This window comes from Podarcis melisellensis (assembly GCF_964234715.1).
Source record: "Podarcis melisellensis genome assembly, chromosome: 1".
NCBI lineage: Eukaryota > Metazoa > Chordata > Lepidosauria > Squamata > Lacertidae > Podarcis > Podarcis melisellensis.
This window is the reverse complement of record NC_138528.1, coordinates 21,291,338-21,308,250: the sequence shown is the minus strand read 5'-3', so window position 1 is coordinate 21,308,250 and position 16,913 is coordinate 21,291,338. Positions and strand designations below refer to the sequence as shown.

Sequence of the window (16,913 nt, the reverse complement as noted above, 5' to 3'; positions counted from 1 at the left end):
TTTTAAAACACACACAACTCAGACCCATCGCAGGAATATGTGGAGCATGGAATTAGCAGTGACCTCTCAAGTCATTTTAGTTGAACATTCATGTGATTATTATATAATGTTAATCCTTTGAAAAAGGAACCAAAATTTCTTCAACCTCCTTGCTAACAGCATCAAAATTACATACTTAGAATGTACACTCCTCTAGTTAAAGTTTTTGAAAAAGACAGAAGGAAAGAAAGAATGAGTACAATGTAGTTCATCACATGCCCAGATGCAGAAATTTAAAGCTTTCTTTCTCTGATGCCTTGGAGATAGCATTTTGTACCTCAAAGGCCTGAAGGTAAGAAATATACATATATATATATAGAAAGATGCTATGCTTAGCTGAACTGCAAAGAATTTCCAAACAACACATGTAAACAAACTTTCGGTACTTTAAATAGCTTGTCAGAGTCTATTACCATACATAGGAAAGACCAAATTTAATCACAGAGAGTATGCCAACATTCCTCTTATGGTTAAAGAATAACAAATCCCTATTGTGTTAAAAAGCCTGGAAAAAGTTCTGAGGATTCTTTGCTGCCAACATAGTAAATACTGTTGATCGCTCAACCACAATTAAAAGAACTGGAGCTGTTCTTTTGTTCCTTTGTTGGTTTTTAACCATAGTTTAGGGTTACATCTACTGCAGGTACTAACCATGGTTAACACCAAACCATGCCTGCACATACTGTGGTCTGCCAGGTATTTGACAGCCCCTTGGGATGTGTAGTCTCAGAAAGGCAACAAAAACAAGAGATTTATAAGGGCTACATGGAGTATAGGACGCGAACATATACAGAGTCTCAACACTGGTCCATTTAGCTCGGTATTATTTACATTGGCCAGTTATGTTGGCTGTTTAGCCGTAATAATAAACATTCACATTGACCGGCAGTGGCTCTCCAAGCTTTCAGACAGCAGACATTCCCCACCCTACTTGAAGATGTCAGAGACTGAATCCAGCACCTCCTGCATTTAAAGCAAATGCTCTCCTCCTGATCTATAGCCCTTCCCCTTCTATGGCGGCTAAGAATGCATGACTAGTGGTTGGTAAATCACAAGTTGCGTAGGCCTGAGTCACTTTTGACGAGGGTTTGGAAAACCTCCTTCAAATCCCCGCTTCATATATTTCTTAAGTTGGGAGGACTGGTTAGCATCAACCCTCTTTAGCATCTGTGCAGATGAGACGTTGTTAAAGGGAAGAAGACAAAGAAGTGGAAATTCACACTGCAGGGAGCTTGTGAGTGGTCAGTCTGTTTCTGACCCCTTTACCATCATGAGATTAGCAGACTTACATCTGCACAAGGCCTATCTCATGCTCTCATAACAAGTGACCTCCCCGGGACACATGCCTAGACAGGTCCTAGGCTGCCCAGATGACAAGACCCATCTTCTCGACCTCACTAATGTGGTCCAAATGAAAGCAGAACAATACTTTGGCACCAGATTGGCTGCAGGAGTTGCCGGAAGGAGACATACAAAGTTCCATCCAACTGTCTTAGGGAATCTGGATTTGTGTAGGGTGAAGCAAGGTTGCATTCTGGCTCCCGCTCTTATAAACTGTTATATTAATGATGGACGGGGTGAGCTCCCGTTGCTCGGTCCCAGCTCCTGCCCACCTAGCAGTTTGAAAGCAAGTCAAAGTGCAAGTAGATAAATAGGTATCGCTCCAGTGGGAAGGTAAACAGCATTTCCGTGTGCTGCTCTGGTTCGCCAGAAGCAGCTTAGTCATGCTGGACACATGACCCGGAAAATGTCTGCAGACAAATGCCAGCTCCCTTGGCCTATAGAGCGAGATGAGCACTGCAACCCGAGTCGTCTGCGACTAGACCTAATGGTCAGGGGTACCTTTACCTTTACCATGTTTAGCCAATAAACACTCCCCCTCAGCAGTAATTAGGAACATAAAGATCTCAAAGGCTGTCTATCTCTAGACTAGACTACAGTGGTACAATGGTTCTCAAATGCCTTGGTTCTCAAACTCTGAAAACCCAGAATTAAGTGTTCCGGTTTTCAAGCGTTTTTTGGAAGCCGAACATCTGACTATTGGCTATTGTTTCCGGGCACCTGCACCAATCAGAAGCTGTGCCTTCGTTTTCAAAGATTTTGGAAGTCAAATGGACTTCTGGAACTGATTACGTTTGGCGCTTTTGTTTTTGCTATTTATTTTGCGTTTTTGTTTTTGAGGCTTTTTCGATTACTGTGATTTGTTTTTGTGACTGTGTGGAACCCAGTTCAGCTACTGATTGACTGACTGTGAGACTGCGGAAATGGATTAAAAAAAACCTGTCCAAACAATGACTATCATCAGTGCAGGTAAGATTTTTTTTTTTTAATCATCTACAATACTGTTTTATTTATTTTATAGTACATTGATTATTGCTTTCAAAAATCATGTAAGATTCCTCAGATACATGTAAGATAAAAAAGGTAAAGGGAGCCTGACCATTAGGTCCAGTCGTGGCCGACTCTGGGGTTGCGGCGCTCATCTCGCTTTATTGACCGAGGGAGCTGGCATACAGCTACTGGGTCATGTGGCCAGCCTGACTAAACTGCTTATGGCGAACCAGAGCAGCACATGGAAACACCGTTTACCTTCCCGCCAGAGTGGTAACTATTTATACCGCCGACCTTCTGATCGGCAAGTCCTAGACTCTGTGGTTTAACCCACAGTGTCACCCATGTCCCTTACATGTAAGATACCCCCATATAAAAGAAGTGCAAGGCAACTGAGGCCATAATATCTAATGCAGTCATAGCAGAGGCAAGATTTGCACTGGAGACTTGATAAGTTATAGCAGTTGTCATTTGACCCAAGTAATATCTACTCTGACTGGCGGCAGCACTCCCAATTTTTCAGGCAGACAAGTGTCTTTCAGATCATTCTAGATGGAAGTCACCAGGAATTAACCTTGGACCTTCTGCCTGGAAACAATGTTCGCTGCTACTGATCCCCCTGACTTGAGCTTCTGCTATAACTGCTGTTTAAACTGTGTGAATTGCTATGTTGTTGTAATAGGCTTGTTTATTGCACATATTAATTGTGGCTGTTTAAAGTCCTGATGAAATTGCTTTATTGCATTTTAATTACATGTGGCTATATTCTTTATGCTCTGTTTTATACCTGCAAACCTCTTGGAAGGCATTTTTGCAAGTAAGTAGTATATAAAATAATACATTATAATAGGGATGGGGAATCTGTGGCTCTCCAAGATGAACTTCAAATCCAATCATCCCTGGCCATTGGTCATGCTCTTTGGGCAGGGTTTGAAATTAGCAGGGCACCAGGCACATTTTGTGCCTATAGATTCTCCATTTGCAAGCACCTCAAAAAGTCTGGGTGCCATTTTTTTGCACCTGGCTGATACTCAAGGATTACTGAAATGTATGTGCTCTGCAGCCCCAAAGTATATGTTAAGGATAGACAATATACTAAGGAGTTTAACAATAAAGAGTAGAGTGATTTGAAAACTGAAACATAGCACCAACATTTTTTATTGTAAACACCAAATTAAACATGTATTAACAATTTCTGATAAAAATATTATATTAACAATGTGTCACTTATGTGAATTGCGTATGAGTTCATGCTTATCAAAATAATAAGACATGTCTAATAACTAGACATTCTGTTTTGGCCCCCACAACCCAGATCCCAGAAACCATTTGGCTCCTAGCTTTTCTATCCCTGTTTCTAACACTGTGTCTGGGGCTGATGGGAGTCCAAAATAAACTGAAGGGCCACAGGTTCTCCATGCCCGATATACAGTGGTACCTCAGGTTACATACGGTTCAGATTACATACGCTTCAGGTTACAGACTCCGCTAACCCAGAAATAGTACCTCAGGTTAAGAACTTTGCTTCAGGATGAGAACAGAAATTGCATGGCGGCAGCGGGAGGCCCCATTAGCTAAAGTGGTGCTTCAGGTTAAGAAGAGTTTCAGGTTAAGAATAGACTCCGGAACGAATTAAGTACGAAACCAGAGGTACCACTGTATTCCCTTCCTCTGTGTAAACAGCTGCTGCAGAAATGGTAGCAGAAGAAGGTGCAAAAACGTCTCTCTCACAGCATAATCTTTTTAGAAATGGGAGGACTGAGAAGAGAGATAATGTGTGGTACTTGGGGAAATGGCAGCAAACCAATCTTGAGGGAGAGGCTGGAACTGAGGGCAGATTCCCAAACCCCTTGTTTACATCCTCAATGGGGGCAGTCAACACAGTGTGCTGCAGATGTTCTTGCACTACAGCTCCCATCATCCCTGACCATTGGCCATGATGACTGGGGTTGATGACAGTTGTAGTCCACAACATCTGGATGGCATCATATTGGCTATCCCTGCCATTAACAAAGACTAAATGAAAGCCTGTGCTCACTGGAAGGACAGATCCTGAAGCTGAGGCTCCGATACTTTGGCCACCTCATGAGAAGAAAAGATTCTCTGGGAAAGACCCTGATGTTGGGAAAGATTGAGCGCACAAGGAGAAGGGGACAACAGAGGATGAGATGGTTGGACAGTGTTCGCAAAGCTACTAACATGAGTTTGACCAAACTGTGGGAGGCAGACAGGAGGGCCTGGCATGCTCTGGTCCATGGGGTCACGGAGAGTCGGACACGACTAAATGACTAAACAACAACAAATGAAAGCCTACATTGGACCTTCATCGTTTCCAAGATTCTTCAAAATTCTGTACATATCACCTCAAAATGTGAAGAAGCCTCCTGTCAATTTATTTTTTTCCAGCCATGAAAAAGACTCCACGTGGGCCCCTTTTAAACAAAACAGAACATGATATTACTAGAAAATGTGTGGAAGACTGCTCCTCTCACAAAGCGTGATGACTCATATGATGTGTAATTGCTCTTTTCTTTCCCTAATGCCTATACAAGCTGCCTCTAGGTTGGCAGATGAGAAGGCAGCGAAGCTATGCCCCGCAATGAAAGATTCTGCTATAAATATAGACCTGTCACAAATTTTAACACTTCGTGTTGCCTTTTAATGATCAACCAAACCAATATCTGACTGGCTTTCATTCAAGATTACTTCTAAGAGAGAGAGAGAGAGAGAGAGAGAGAGAGAGAGAGAGAGAGAGAGAGAGAGACTTCTTTTCCATAGTCATTCATAAGCTGTTTTGCCTGGACTTTGCTGCTAAGATATTACTGTCAGGCGTCTCAGTGACATTCCTGTCAGAGGAAATGGCTAAACTGTTGTCCTTACTGGTCTGTCTGAGACAGAAACCCTTTGGCCTGAATCTACTTTGCATTCCGTAATGTTTTGATGCAGGGGTACCCAATGTGGTGATATCAAGATGTTGTGAACTACAACTCCCATCAGTCCTTGCCCATCGGACAATGGGAGTTGCAGTCCACAACATCTTGATATCACCACATTTGTTGTTGTTTAGTCATTTAGTCGTGTCCGACTCTTCATGACCCCATGGACCAGAGCACGCCAGGCACTCTTGTCCTCCACTGCCTCCTGCAGTTTGGTCAAACTCATGCTGGTAGCTTCGAACACACTATCCAACCATCTCAACCTCTGACGTTCCCTTCTCCTTGTGCCCTCCAACTTTCCCAACATCAGGGTCTTTTCCAGGGAGTCTTCTCTTCTCATGAGGTGGCCAAAGTATTGGAGCCTCAGCTTCACGATCTGTCCTTCCAGTGAGCACTCAGGACTCACCACATTAGCTACCCGTTTTAATGTCTCCAGCTGTCAACCGTGTGGATTTTGACAGTCTATGAGTTTTATCTAAGCAAATCATACTTTCATAGACGCACTGAAATAATTGGACTCAAGTTGACTGAGTTCAATGGGACTACACGGAACATGGCTTACTTGGATACAACTCTGTTGCTATTTAAACTTCTCTGTTAACATGCTTTCTGAGATGGTAGGAACTCTCCAAAAACATCCTATTTTTTACAACGAAGCTTGAAGCATGTCTATGAAAATAACCAGAAAATTGTATCAGCTGTTGTCACAGAGGAGTTAGGAAGTTAGAGGAGGCAGAGCACTCCTGAAAGTTCATTTGCAGTGGAATTTGAATTCATCACTGTTTCAATCTGGTGCTGAATACAAGGTCTTGCTACTTTCTGGAGGGATAGTTTCCTCTTGAGAGCTCCAAATTTGCAGCAGGACTAGACAAACAAGCTGGCTCACTAGAAGGCAGTTTTCTGTATTCCTTTGCCACCTCTCTGAACTCCTTCCCACCAACAGCACCTCTGTTGCTAAGCCTCTGGAGCCAAAAGACTAACTTTAATATTCCATTTTTAATACTGTTCCAGTTTTAATAGTGTTCCATAATCGTAATGGAACTCGGGCTCATTTTTTTAAGAAGTGAAGCCAGTCCAGGCAGCTGAAATTGATGAGGTTCTGGAGTTTAAGATTAGCCCAGTCAAAAGCACTGTGAAGTCTCAAACACTGTACGACTGCGTTTAACTCAGTTTTTAAAAGAAGTTCCTGTGCTTTTCTCTTTCTCCCCAAAATTGCTATCTTTCTGCCAAGCTACATAATATGACACCCTGTTTCAGTACATCCACAATTATGGTAAGTACCTTAACAGCTCATCCAAATCTACTGCAGCATCTGAATCACTATTATGATATGCAATTATTTTAGTAGAGTTGTTGCTGTTTCAGATGTACTTAAAAACAAACACACATTGGAACCAGAAGTGAAGCTTCAGTATCTCAGACCACCAAGGCTTCCTTTGCACTGACAAAAGACAGGACAAATAATTCCCCCAAAAAGTAAAACGAAAAGGAAAACTAGCTGTCTGCATCAGCCAGTGATTGCAAATAACTGAGAAGGTGTCATACTTTCATAAATACAGCAGGATTCTGATTCTCTTGCCTCAGTGCTAAGCTGTGCTACTTAAACTAACCTGGAACTAAGAGAAGACCCTTTTAAATCCTGGCATTGTAGCCAACAAGAAGTATAAGCCAGCTGCTTAATCTCTTTTTCTATCTGTATACGAGAGTAGATGTGATGTTAAAAATGTATTTGCATTTCATCTGCATTTTTGAAAGAAAGAAAGGATGGAAGGGCACATAGCAGCTGCTGCACTCTTGAACGAGAATCATTTCACTGAAGCTGCTATTTGCCACCCGTGGGAGATTCCCTCCCAATACTTCAATTTCAAAGACAAGATTTTTGTCACAGGAGGAACAGGTTAAACCCATCTTCCCTCTCTGCTGCTCCTAGTTATCCAGAATGCTTCCATTCACAGATGTACAGATCAAGAGCAGGAACCCCTCACACGTTCCAGATGAGCCAATGTGCAGTCGTCGGGTTAAAGCTGACCATGAATCTGCTTTTATTAGCTGACCTCTTTCTTCACAGCAACCCTGTGATGTAGGCTACACTAGGCTGAGAGACAGGCCCTGCGGTAAGTGTTGCCTCCCCCCCACCGTGGTGTGGCGCCCTGTGCACCCCTCCCCCCAGCTAAGCCTCTGGTGATGGCCCAACAAAGTCACCCAGGATGTTTTAAGGCCGAACGGGGATTTACATACCCCTCTCCCCAGTCCTAGTCCAACATGCTAACTCCTACACCATCTCACGTTGTTTTTAACCATGTCAATATACAATAATCTTGATCAGAAACAACGGCGTCCTCATGGAGGAGACCTTTGGCAAATGGGTTGATTCCAACCTAGGAGACACAGGAACAATTTTCCTGTTCAGAGTCCTCCACTTGCATAATTTACCATACTTTTCCGTATATAAGGCAAGGGTTTTTTATTAAGAAATTAAGAAAAAAAATGGGGGTCATCCTATACATGGTTAGTGCATAGGGGGGAAGTGGGATTGGTTGCTGCCGCGAGCCGGAGATTGTCATCGGCTATTGGGCATGTTATTGGTGGCTGCGTCAAGGGCTGGTGTTGATTGGCTGTTGCTGCGGCAATAGGGCGGGCGAATGGAGGCTTTTGTCGGCGAGGGGACAGATGATTTTCGGCAATCTCCCCTAAAGAAAGCTCAATGACTCTGTGCCACCCCTCCCCCCAAAAAGCTCAACAACTCTCGGCAATCTCCCCACATTTTCTTAATTTGGAGTCCCCAAAAATAGTGAGTGCCTTGGGGGGCGTGTTATACACGGAAAAATACAGTACATATCCCTGGAATATAATCCCTGCACCAGTTGCATTTCACCTGTATAGTAAATATAGTAAAATAATGTACAGTGGTACCTCAAGTTAAGAACTTAATTCGTTCCATATGCAGAACTGGCCAAATTGACATACAAATTGCGAGACAAGGACAACTGTGACTTCAAGGAGGAATGGGAACTTTATACAAATTATCTAAAAACACAACAAAATGAACTGGACTCCTTGGCAGGTTTTGAACAAACATACACAAATTTATTGTTGATAACATGATGGACAGATATGTAAGGATATATACAATTTTATAATATGCAGAGAAAATATGTGCAGTGAAATCAAGGGAGAGGAGCTGAGGGAAGTCCATGGGGGAGGGGGGAGGGGGGAAGGGGGAAGGGGGAAGGGGGAAGGGGGAAGGGGGGATTATGTAGGTGATTATATGGTTTGATAATTTGTTATGTGGAAAGCGAGTAATAAAAATTTTTTTTAAAAAAAGAAAAGAACTTAATTTGTTCCAGAGGTCCGTTCTTAACCTGAAACTGTTCTTAAACTGAGGTACCACTTTAGCTAATGGGGCCTCCTGCTGCCGCTGCACGATTTCTGTTCTCATCCTGAAGCAAAGTTCTTAACCTGAGGTACTATTTCTGGCTTAGCGGAGTCTGTAACCTTGAAGTGTCTGTAACCTGAGGTATCACTGTATATAGTTTATGGCCCTAGTCAACTTTTCTTGCATCCACTGTTCCACAGAGTTTGTCACGTGGCTACCCTTGTCTTAGACTGCCAAAGCAGTAGTTGAAAAAAAAGTGGTGTTTGTTAATGCCTCTGCTACATCTTTAAGGTCCTGCACCTGTAATTACCTGCAGCTTTCTGATGCCTGTGTCTCTAGACAGTGAGTGGGAGAATGCAAATAAAAGAAGAAGAAGAAGAAATGATACCAACAAATCTCCACTCACTTTTTCTTGTTTCTGTAAGTGTCTAATCATGAAGTGTCTAATCATCATCCTTCTTTGCAGAAATTCCCTAAGGCCACCAGGATTGGCAGTGAGCAGAAGACACCCATTTTGCCTAAACATGGTAGCCCACCTTCATTTCTAATAGCCCACGAGGCTCAGCTTTCTTACTTCCTGTTCCAAAAGGACCAAGTAAACACATCTTTTTCGCATTCACTGCCTATTGAGCATGTTTACATAGGAAGTATGCATCATGACATTGGTGTTACATCCCAGTGCGAGCATGATGTCATTTTGAAAAGTCACTTATTGCCTCCCTGGGAATGCTGGTGGTCTCTCTCTCTCTTTCTCTCTCAGATTTGTGATTTATGTGGAAAAATATAGTAATTTAAGGCTTTCTCTGCTGTTTGCCAAAACTGATTATTTTGGTTGACACTGATGACATGGGAGACTGTATCTATGGGAGACAGGTCTGAGGTTTCTAGATCTGGAAGAAGGTTCCTGTGTTTGAGCTGATCTTTCTGTTTTGCTACAAAGCTGGAAGAGGAGAAGCAGAACATGCTGAAACTATTTCTTCTGTGAAACTGTTAAAAACACAAGACCCCACATCCCCTCTACTGTGCCACGCTGAACCTGGCAATTTCGTGCGGCACCGCTTATACCTAAGGGTCTTTTACCACAGGAATGTTGGAAGAGTCAGGGCAGATAAAAGGAAGCACTGCTTCAAGCAACACAGAGTTAAACTATGGAACTCACTCCCACAAGAGGCAGTGAGGGCACCAATTTGGATGGCTTGCAAGGAAGATGAGACAAATTCATGGAGGAGAGGGCTAAGGCCACTAGCCATAATGGCTCTGCTCTGTCTCCACAGATGGAGGCCTAAATGCTTCTGAAAAGCAATTGCTGGAAACTGCAGGAGGGGAGAGGGCTCTTGCATTCGAATCCTGCTTGAGGGTTTCCCACAGGCATCTGATTGGCCACTGTAAGAACAGGATGCTGGAGTAGATGAGCTACCAGCCTGATCCTGCATGTTCTTCTCATGTTCTTATCACCCCACGGAAATGGTACTATTGCTGAAATTCTAAAGAAAGTTGCTACATTTAACCAAATTGCTTCTGGTTTGGTCCCGTCCCCCCCCCCCCCGTATGTGTCTAATGTGGAATGAAACAGATGCATGATGATAAAAATGCTAACATAACCTATGGATAAGGCAAAATCATTTCCCCCTGGTAAAACTAGAAAGGGAAGCCCAGGCTTAATAAGGACTCTCCGCAGCATGACCCTTGTATACTTACAAATCTAATTTAATGTGTTAGTGATTTGTATATACATCACCTATGAAGCTTGCATAAGGGGTGCTTTTGTAAGTCATGGCGACTGACTGATTGATTGGAGGGTGTCGGTTTCAAAAAAAAAAAAAGCAGATCCTTTCACATAATTACATTTGCCTTCAAAGCATGCACAGTTTCAATTACACAAGCTTGTTTAGCCACCCGGATTTCAGAGCGTGGCAGGCGGCAGCGGCGGCAGCGGCGGCAGCACAAGATCCTTGTTTTGCAATTGGATGGCTGACAGATCTTAAGACGAGGGGCAAAAAGTTAAGTCAAGCAGCATCCACAGCAAAATGCAGAATCTGCCAAGTTTAGAACAGAGGGAAAGGACAGCATTTTCTTTGTACTTACAGTACTGAGGTTATCAGTTACTCCCTCAAGATCTAAGTTACAAGCAAGGCGTTAACTCATAAAAGGTAACATGTCAAAGGGAGAGGGGGACCACACAATTTGGTGCTAGAGAATCTGCTGTGCATGTAGAAAGTCTCAGATTCAATGCCCGACATCTCCAGGGCTGGGAAAGCCTCCCCAAACCCTGCAGCCTCTGCCAGCCAGTGTAGACAATACTAGCTAGGTGCACCGATCACCCAGCTCAGTATAAGACAGCTTCCTATGTCCCTTGGCTTCAGTGCACACAATCCTGCTTACTTAGGTTGCATATATCACAGTGGAGTCTGCAAGGCTGAAAGAACTCATCTGTATAAATTGCACCCTGTCCTATCGCCTCTGGGTCTATGCATCTTGATCGCTGGTCACCACACATATCCACCAAGGTCAACCTACATGGCAAACCAGAGGACCAGAGAACCAGGAAAGCTGATTCAGCCTGCACTCAGTGGATTCCGAGTTCACAGCCACATCACAGACGCCTTGCCAAACTGCTAATGAAATTAGGCTATTTGGAGAGGCCTAGTTTTGCACACATTGCCACCTACAGTCATTAGACTTTGAAAACCCTCTTCCCTGTCAGCACATTCAGGAAGACTCAGATCCTGCTCTGAATTAGCAAGCTGAATTCTACGGGCACCAAATTCAATGGCGTTGATCGCTTAAAAGCACTGGGGAAGGATGAAGCCCTTTAGCACACAAACAAAAATGGACTGTTCTCAGTAGGGCAGCTATGGTTGCTTTAGTTCAAATTCTATTTAGGAGACCCGACATGGAAGACAACAGCAAAGGTTTAAATTTTGGGGGAGCGGGGCAGGGGAGGTGAATAATAAATACTTTTCTATGTGGAAATGTGAAGTGCATGAAGGGATTATGAAAAACACACATCCAGGCACCAAATGCTCATAAACACAAAACACTCATAAACACACATCCTATACCACTGTTGATGTAGGAATTCATGTCTCCAATTATGCTTTCTCCTAAACATGGCAGGCCTGCTTTTTTTATGTCTCTGAGGCCTAAAATGTTGGCACTGTGCTAGGAACAGATGTATACTTGAGTAAAAAAATAAATACAATGTTTGGGAAGAGCACCATTACTATTACTAATAATTACCCATCCTTCACCTCAAGGTTTCAGTTGAAACACAATCTTGAAAACAGTTTTAAACAACTTAAAACTACAGAGATAAGGAGGATCCTTAAATATACATCTCAAGCGTACAGGCCATGATAGAGACGCGCATCTTCAGCATTCACCAAAAGTGTGCAATTCAACTATTTGTTGCTGTTGTTTTGGTTGCAGATATGAGACTCTCATAACAAGCTGCCTTCTACAGCGGTACCTCGGGTTACATACGCTTCAGGTTACAGGTGCTTCAGGTTACAGACTCCGCTAACCCAGAAATAGTACCTCAGGTTAAGAACCTTGCTTCAGGATGAGAACAGAAATTGTGCATTCGGGCCAGAAATTGTGCATTCTGCAAGCAAAGCTCCACGTCTGAGCTATGGCTCTTCTCCCTTCACCACATCCAACGTATTGGAAGGACAAAAACTTTTACAAGGCGCAGACAGCCTTCAGCTGACACCCCACCCCTAAATCACACAAGCTCCTTTATCCAAGTTAAACACCAAATTCATTTTCAGTGAAGCGCAGTGAGCAGTGAGCACAGAGTCAGATTCTGACTTTTGATGCAGTGGTTTGAATCTCTAAACTGCACCCTCTGTTTGATCAAAATAATCTTCTTAGACCCATCTGAACTGCACAAAGCAGTTCATGGATCACCTAATCTGATAGTTCATAACACTTAAGATTTTCCAGATTTAAACCACTCTCAAGAAAACATTGCCACTGCAACTCCATCACTTTCCTGGCAGTCTTTCTTCACAACACAAGTATTAGGAAACATTTCTGGACAGGCACCCAAGATCTGATTTGTGTTACCTTGTTTGAAAGTAACATTGCACTGCTCTGCAAATAGCTGAAGTCTAACAACAGCCTCGTATTGTGTGATCCTATGAATGTTTACTTCAAATGAAGTCCCATTCAATTCAGCTGGGCCAGGCAGGTGTGCACAGGGCTGCAGTGTAACAAAAATTTGAAGGTACAAGGAAATTCCCTCCCCCAGCAAGTCTAAGCATACTTAGTTGAAAGTATCACTGAAATTCATGGCACTTACTCAGAAGTAAACATGCCCCAGATGCCAATCCTTTCTTCCCTAAATTGAAAGCATCCAGCGCCCTCAGCCTAAACGATATTTCCAAAACACTTTTTACATCTTCCAGCTGTTTAAAGAAGTGTTTTATGAGGCAGTTGTAACCCTACTGAAGATATATTTAAAATCGCGTTAAGTTTAGGAGCCTGAAGAGTTGCTATGCTGGACTGCAGTAGAAAAAGCAAAATGAAAACACGTAGAATCTCAGGCCCAAATTGTCTGTGACCACAGCAGGTAGGTATATTGAAACTCAGGTCTTTTCAACCCAAGTGTAAAGTGGCAGGTGAGATTGCAATTTAAAGGAGGAAGGGGTAAGAGACCAGAACCGTCCTCCAGCCTATGTCTCCTCTTGCAGACTATTCCCCAATCCCATCCTCTGGGCAGTTTCACTTCCAACATCAGAGCCTGATAATCTTAGTAAGATTGTGGGACCAAGCCAGGGGGAAATTAGGGGTGGGCAGGAAAAGATTCAGCACCCTACCTTCAAGATAATCCCTTTGGCCCTTTCAGTCTGACCATCGATCTCTCTCCCCCTATTCCATTTTGCAAGTGAATAAAAACGGGTCTGCTGATTGAGCCTCAGAGGCTGGCTTGCTTATTTACGCCGTAGAAATTGAGACCCAACCATCTGCTTTACTGGACAAATGAGGTACACATGCAACCAGAGAGAGATACTTCTACATATGGATTTAAGACACATTGGAAAATAAATGGAATTTATTTTGCCACAAATGGCAAAATAAATGAGGAGCCAGCAACAAAATGCTGCAGTATGGAATCCTCCCCTAGTCCAAATTCCAGCCCTCCCATCCATGCCATGCTTCCCCTCAGTTTTCTATTCCTTCCCCCTTTTCCCAACAGTCAGTTGGGATTTCATGTCTTCACTGGGCTTTGGGTGGGGTGGGGGGCAGGATACCGCCCTTAGTTCTTTTCCGGAAGTTTTTCTTTATTTATTTTTTAACTGCTGCAAATGTTGACCTTCTCTCAAGCCAGCTGATAACAGGTGGCGCATGAGTGGTGCCATTTGGCTACCTGAGGAGCAGTGCTCACTTCCCGTACATCAGAACTAGCATGCATGAAAACCGGGAACCAAAGATTGTGGTCATTCATAACCTCGAACCACATCCACTAATCAACAAGCACCTGGGGTCCTTTATTTCCTGTGCACAGAGAAACACCAAACACCCTGAACAGGAGCATTGAACATACAGAGAAATGCTCTCTCCCTCTCTTTTTCACCACTGTCACACATAGGACTTCCAAAGAGGTAGCTATACCAGCCTGTAGCAGAAAAAAAAAAAAAACCAGCAACAGAGCTTACGGCATCTTAAAGATCCAATGAGTTTATTATGGGATAAGCTTTCATGGAAGTAGACCACTTCATCAAATGCATGACTTGCTATCCTGAACAGGTACAGAATCCTGCACATATGTCTGCATGTTTGTATCCTGTACGTGGGTACAGAGAGGAGTGAACAGCAGGGTTCAAGGGTCAATGAAATGCAAAAAAGTATATCCTGTATCAATTCTTTGCAAAGCTTAAGAATTGCTCAGGGTGTGTTCACAACACAAATCATTCTGTTATTGCTAAAATCAGTAGCTGCTTCTGACACACGACAGCTCTTTGCTGCTGCTGCCTCCCTGCCTTAGTCCTGTGTATGGCAAACAGCTCAAATCTAACTACAATCGTACCAGCTTTACTTTGGGACACCTGGGCCAGGTATTCACATCTCCAAGAGAAGCACAGTACTTTGCTACAGCAGTAACCCTAGCAATAAAGCACTTCCTTTTTGTACTTCACCCCTCCGCCGCCCACAAACGTCAAGTGCAATAAGGACAGAAGTACTTTGCTGCAGAAGTTTGTTCTCTTTGAAGAGCACAGGTGTGGGCTACCTGGGCAAGAAAGGAGGGAGTTCCTGACATTACCTGAATGAAGCCCCAGATGGGATGGAGGGTCCAGTGCAGTAGCAGGGAAGACCAGCAGCACTGAAGGAGCAGCAAAACTTCTCTGATGAGCATCACTCCTGTGGGGAAGCGGGGATGTCTCCTCCTCTCAGCAACCTGTGTTACCTTGCAGAGAAGAAGAAGAAGAGAAGAGAGAGTTTGGGCAGCTGTGGTGCCTCATTACATCCCATTCCCAGCGCAAACAGCTGACTCCTGTTCTCTCCCCAGCAATGGCAAAACTCAGATTGGATTTGGTTAGGAGAGCCTCTCTCTCCATAGCTGTCAACTTTCAGATTTGAAAATAAGGGATCAGCAGCCTCAAAAATACAGGATCAGCAGCCTCACCTGTCCCAGGGACAGTCTACGGGATAGCTAACAATCCGGGATAGCAGCGGGAAGCAGCGCTGGAATAAGGGAATTTCCCACAAAAAAGGGAAGGTTGACAGCTATGTCTCTCTCTCTCCCCCCAGAAAAGCCCCGGAGAGAAATAAAAAAGGAGGACAGGAAGAGCACCCACAAGCAGAAATCAGTCAGAGCACCCCTTATTCCACTTCACAGGGTGGTTGTGATGAGAAAACGGCGGGGGGGGGGAGCTTTTGCACGCAGCTTCTGAGCTGGGATGTGGGCTAAACCTAAAACAGTTGGGAGTGGGCTCTTATTTCTGTGGGGAAGTCTTACACCACCAGCAGCCTTGCTGCAAAACGAAACTTCCTATTAGCCGTGAGCAATCCCCCACCGCCATGATTCAAGCACACCCACCAAACACTAATAGGATCCCAGAGTTTCCCCACCCCGGTATAGGGGGCGAGGGACTCCCCCCTCCTGCCTGAAAGCAGGGGAGTGCGAGGCAGCTGATGCTGCAGCCTCTGCGCGACGGCGGCCGCGCGCTATTCGGAGCAGACGGAACCCAGTTTACTGCCGCCGCCGCTGCAGCAAGCAGCGCCCGCTCCAATTTGGGTCGCTTTCACCAAAGACCCAGAAACAACAAGGATCTCGCCTTTCTCTTACCCTTGGGGACGGCAGGGGCCACGTCTGCAGAGAAAGAGGCCGTCGCTGGCGCTCCCTTTTACATGCTGGAGTTGCGCTGACGCGGGCAGGGCTCGGGGTGCTTTTGCCCAGGAAAAAAAAGTTTGCGAGGAAAGCGGCTTGCTCCAAGGCGGCCGAGGCGCCTGAAGTTCCCTCCTAGCGCCCAGGGAGCCCGCTCGCCGGAGGAACCGGTGCGGGGAAACTCCTTTCCGGAGGAGGGATGAGGGATCCCCTGCGACCCAACGTGTGGCAGCGCGAAGCGGAGCCTCCCATGTATCCCGGGATCCAAAGAGCAGCGGCGGCGCGTGGGGGGGGGGGGCAGAGGCACGGAGGGCGGGGCGGGGCGGAGAGGGGGTGATCGGGGAAGGAGGGGACGATCGAAGCAGGATCACAAGGAGGACAGAGGCTTGTTGTGGTAAAGGAGCACAAAACGGATCGGCTGCTTCCTTCTGCAGAGCGGGCCCTTTGCTCCCAAATTGGGGGTGGTCGTTGCCTTCCAAGTCCCGGCTCCTCTTTCCTCAAAGAGGACCAGAAGGACCACCACGCAAAAAAAAAAAAAGTCCCAGGGAGGGTTGCTAATTGAAGGCGGGGGAGTCAACTCCTCCCTTCCCCCGCCCCTCCCGCTTGAAGCTGCGAATCTCTCCCCCGCGCCGCCCCCAAAGCGGGTCCAAGTGCTCCCGAGGCGCGCGAAGCTTCCCTCCTTTGCCGCTGCAAGTAGTCCAGATTCTTTGGCTCCCTGTCTCTCGGGGTTGGTTTGTTTTTTTGCCCAGCGCGCCGCCGGAGTAGCGGATCCTCAGCTGTCCATCAACCCTGCAGAGCCTGGAAGCGGCGGCGGCGGGAGGAGGGAGGAGGGGAGGAGAATGAACGGGGAGGGGGGGATAAGGACTCCCGGGATGGGGAGGGGAGGGGAGGGCACGGCGGG

At 45.1% G+C, this 16,913-nt stretch overlaps 1 protein-coding gene across 3 annotated transcripts in view; it reads right to left on the bottom strand.

Annotated features, from left to right (window-relative positions):
• Positions 1–16,301, bottom strand: part of PRIMA1 (proline rich membrane anchor 1) — a 51,654-nt gene extending 35,353 nt beyond the window's left edge. Inside the window, exons 1-2 of one of the 3 annotated variants that reach the window (XR_014169488.1) lie at positions 15,974–16,301; positions 14,948–15,091 (exon numbers count right to left, since the gene is read on the bottom strand). Coding sequence is in view for 1 of the 3 variants with exons in the window: in XM_081915915.1 (XP_081772041.1) it covers positions 14,948–15,040 (93 nt within the window). In the remaining 2 variants the exon portion in view is untranslated. Of the gene's footprint in view, positions 1–14,947; positions 15,092–15,482; positions 15,553–15,973 lie in introns of those variants that run through there. The other 2 variants (XR_014169489.1, XM_081915915.1) reach the window with 2 other exon arrangements.
• Between the last annotated feature and the right edge of the window lie 612 nt (positions 16,302–16,913).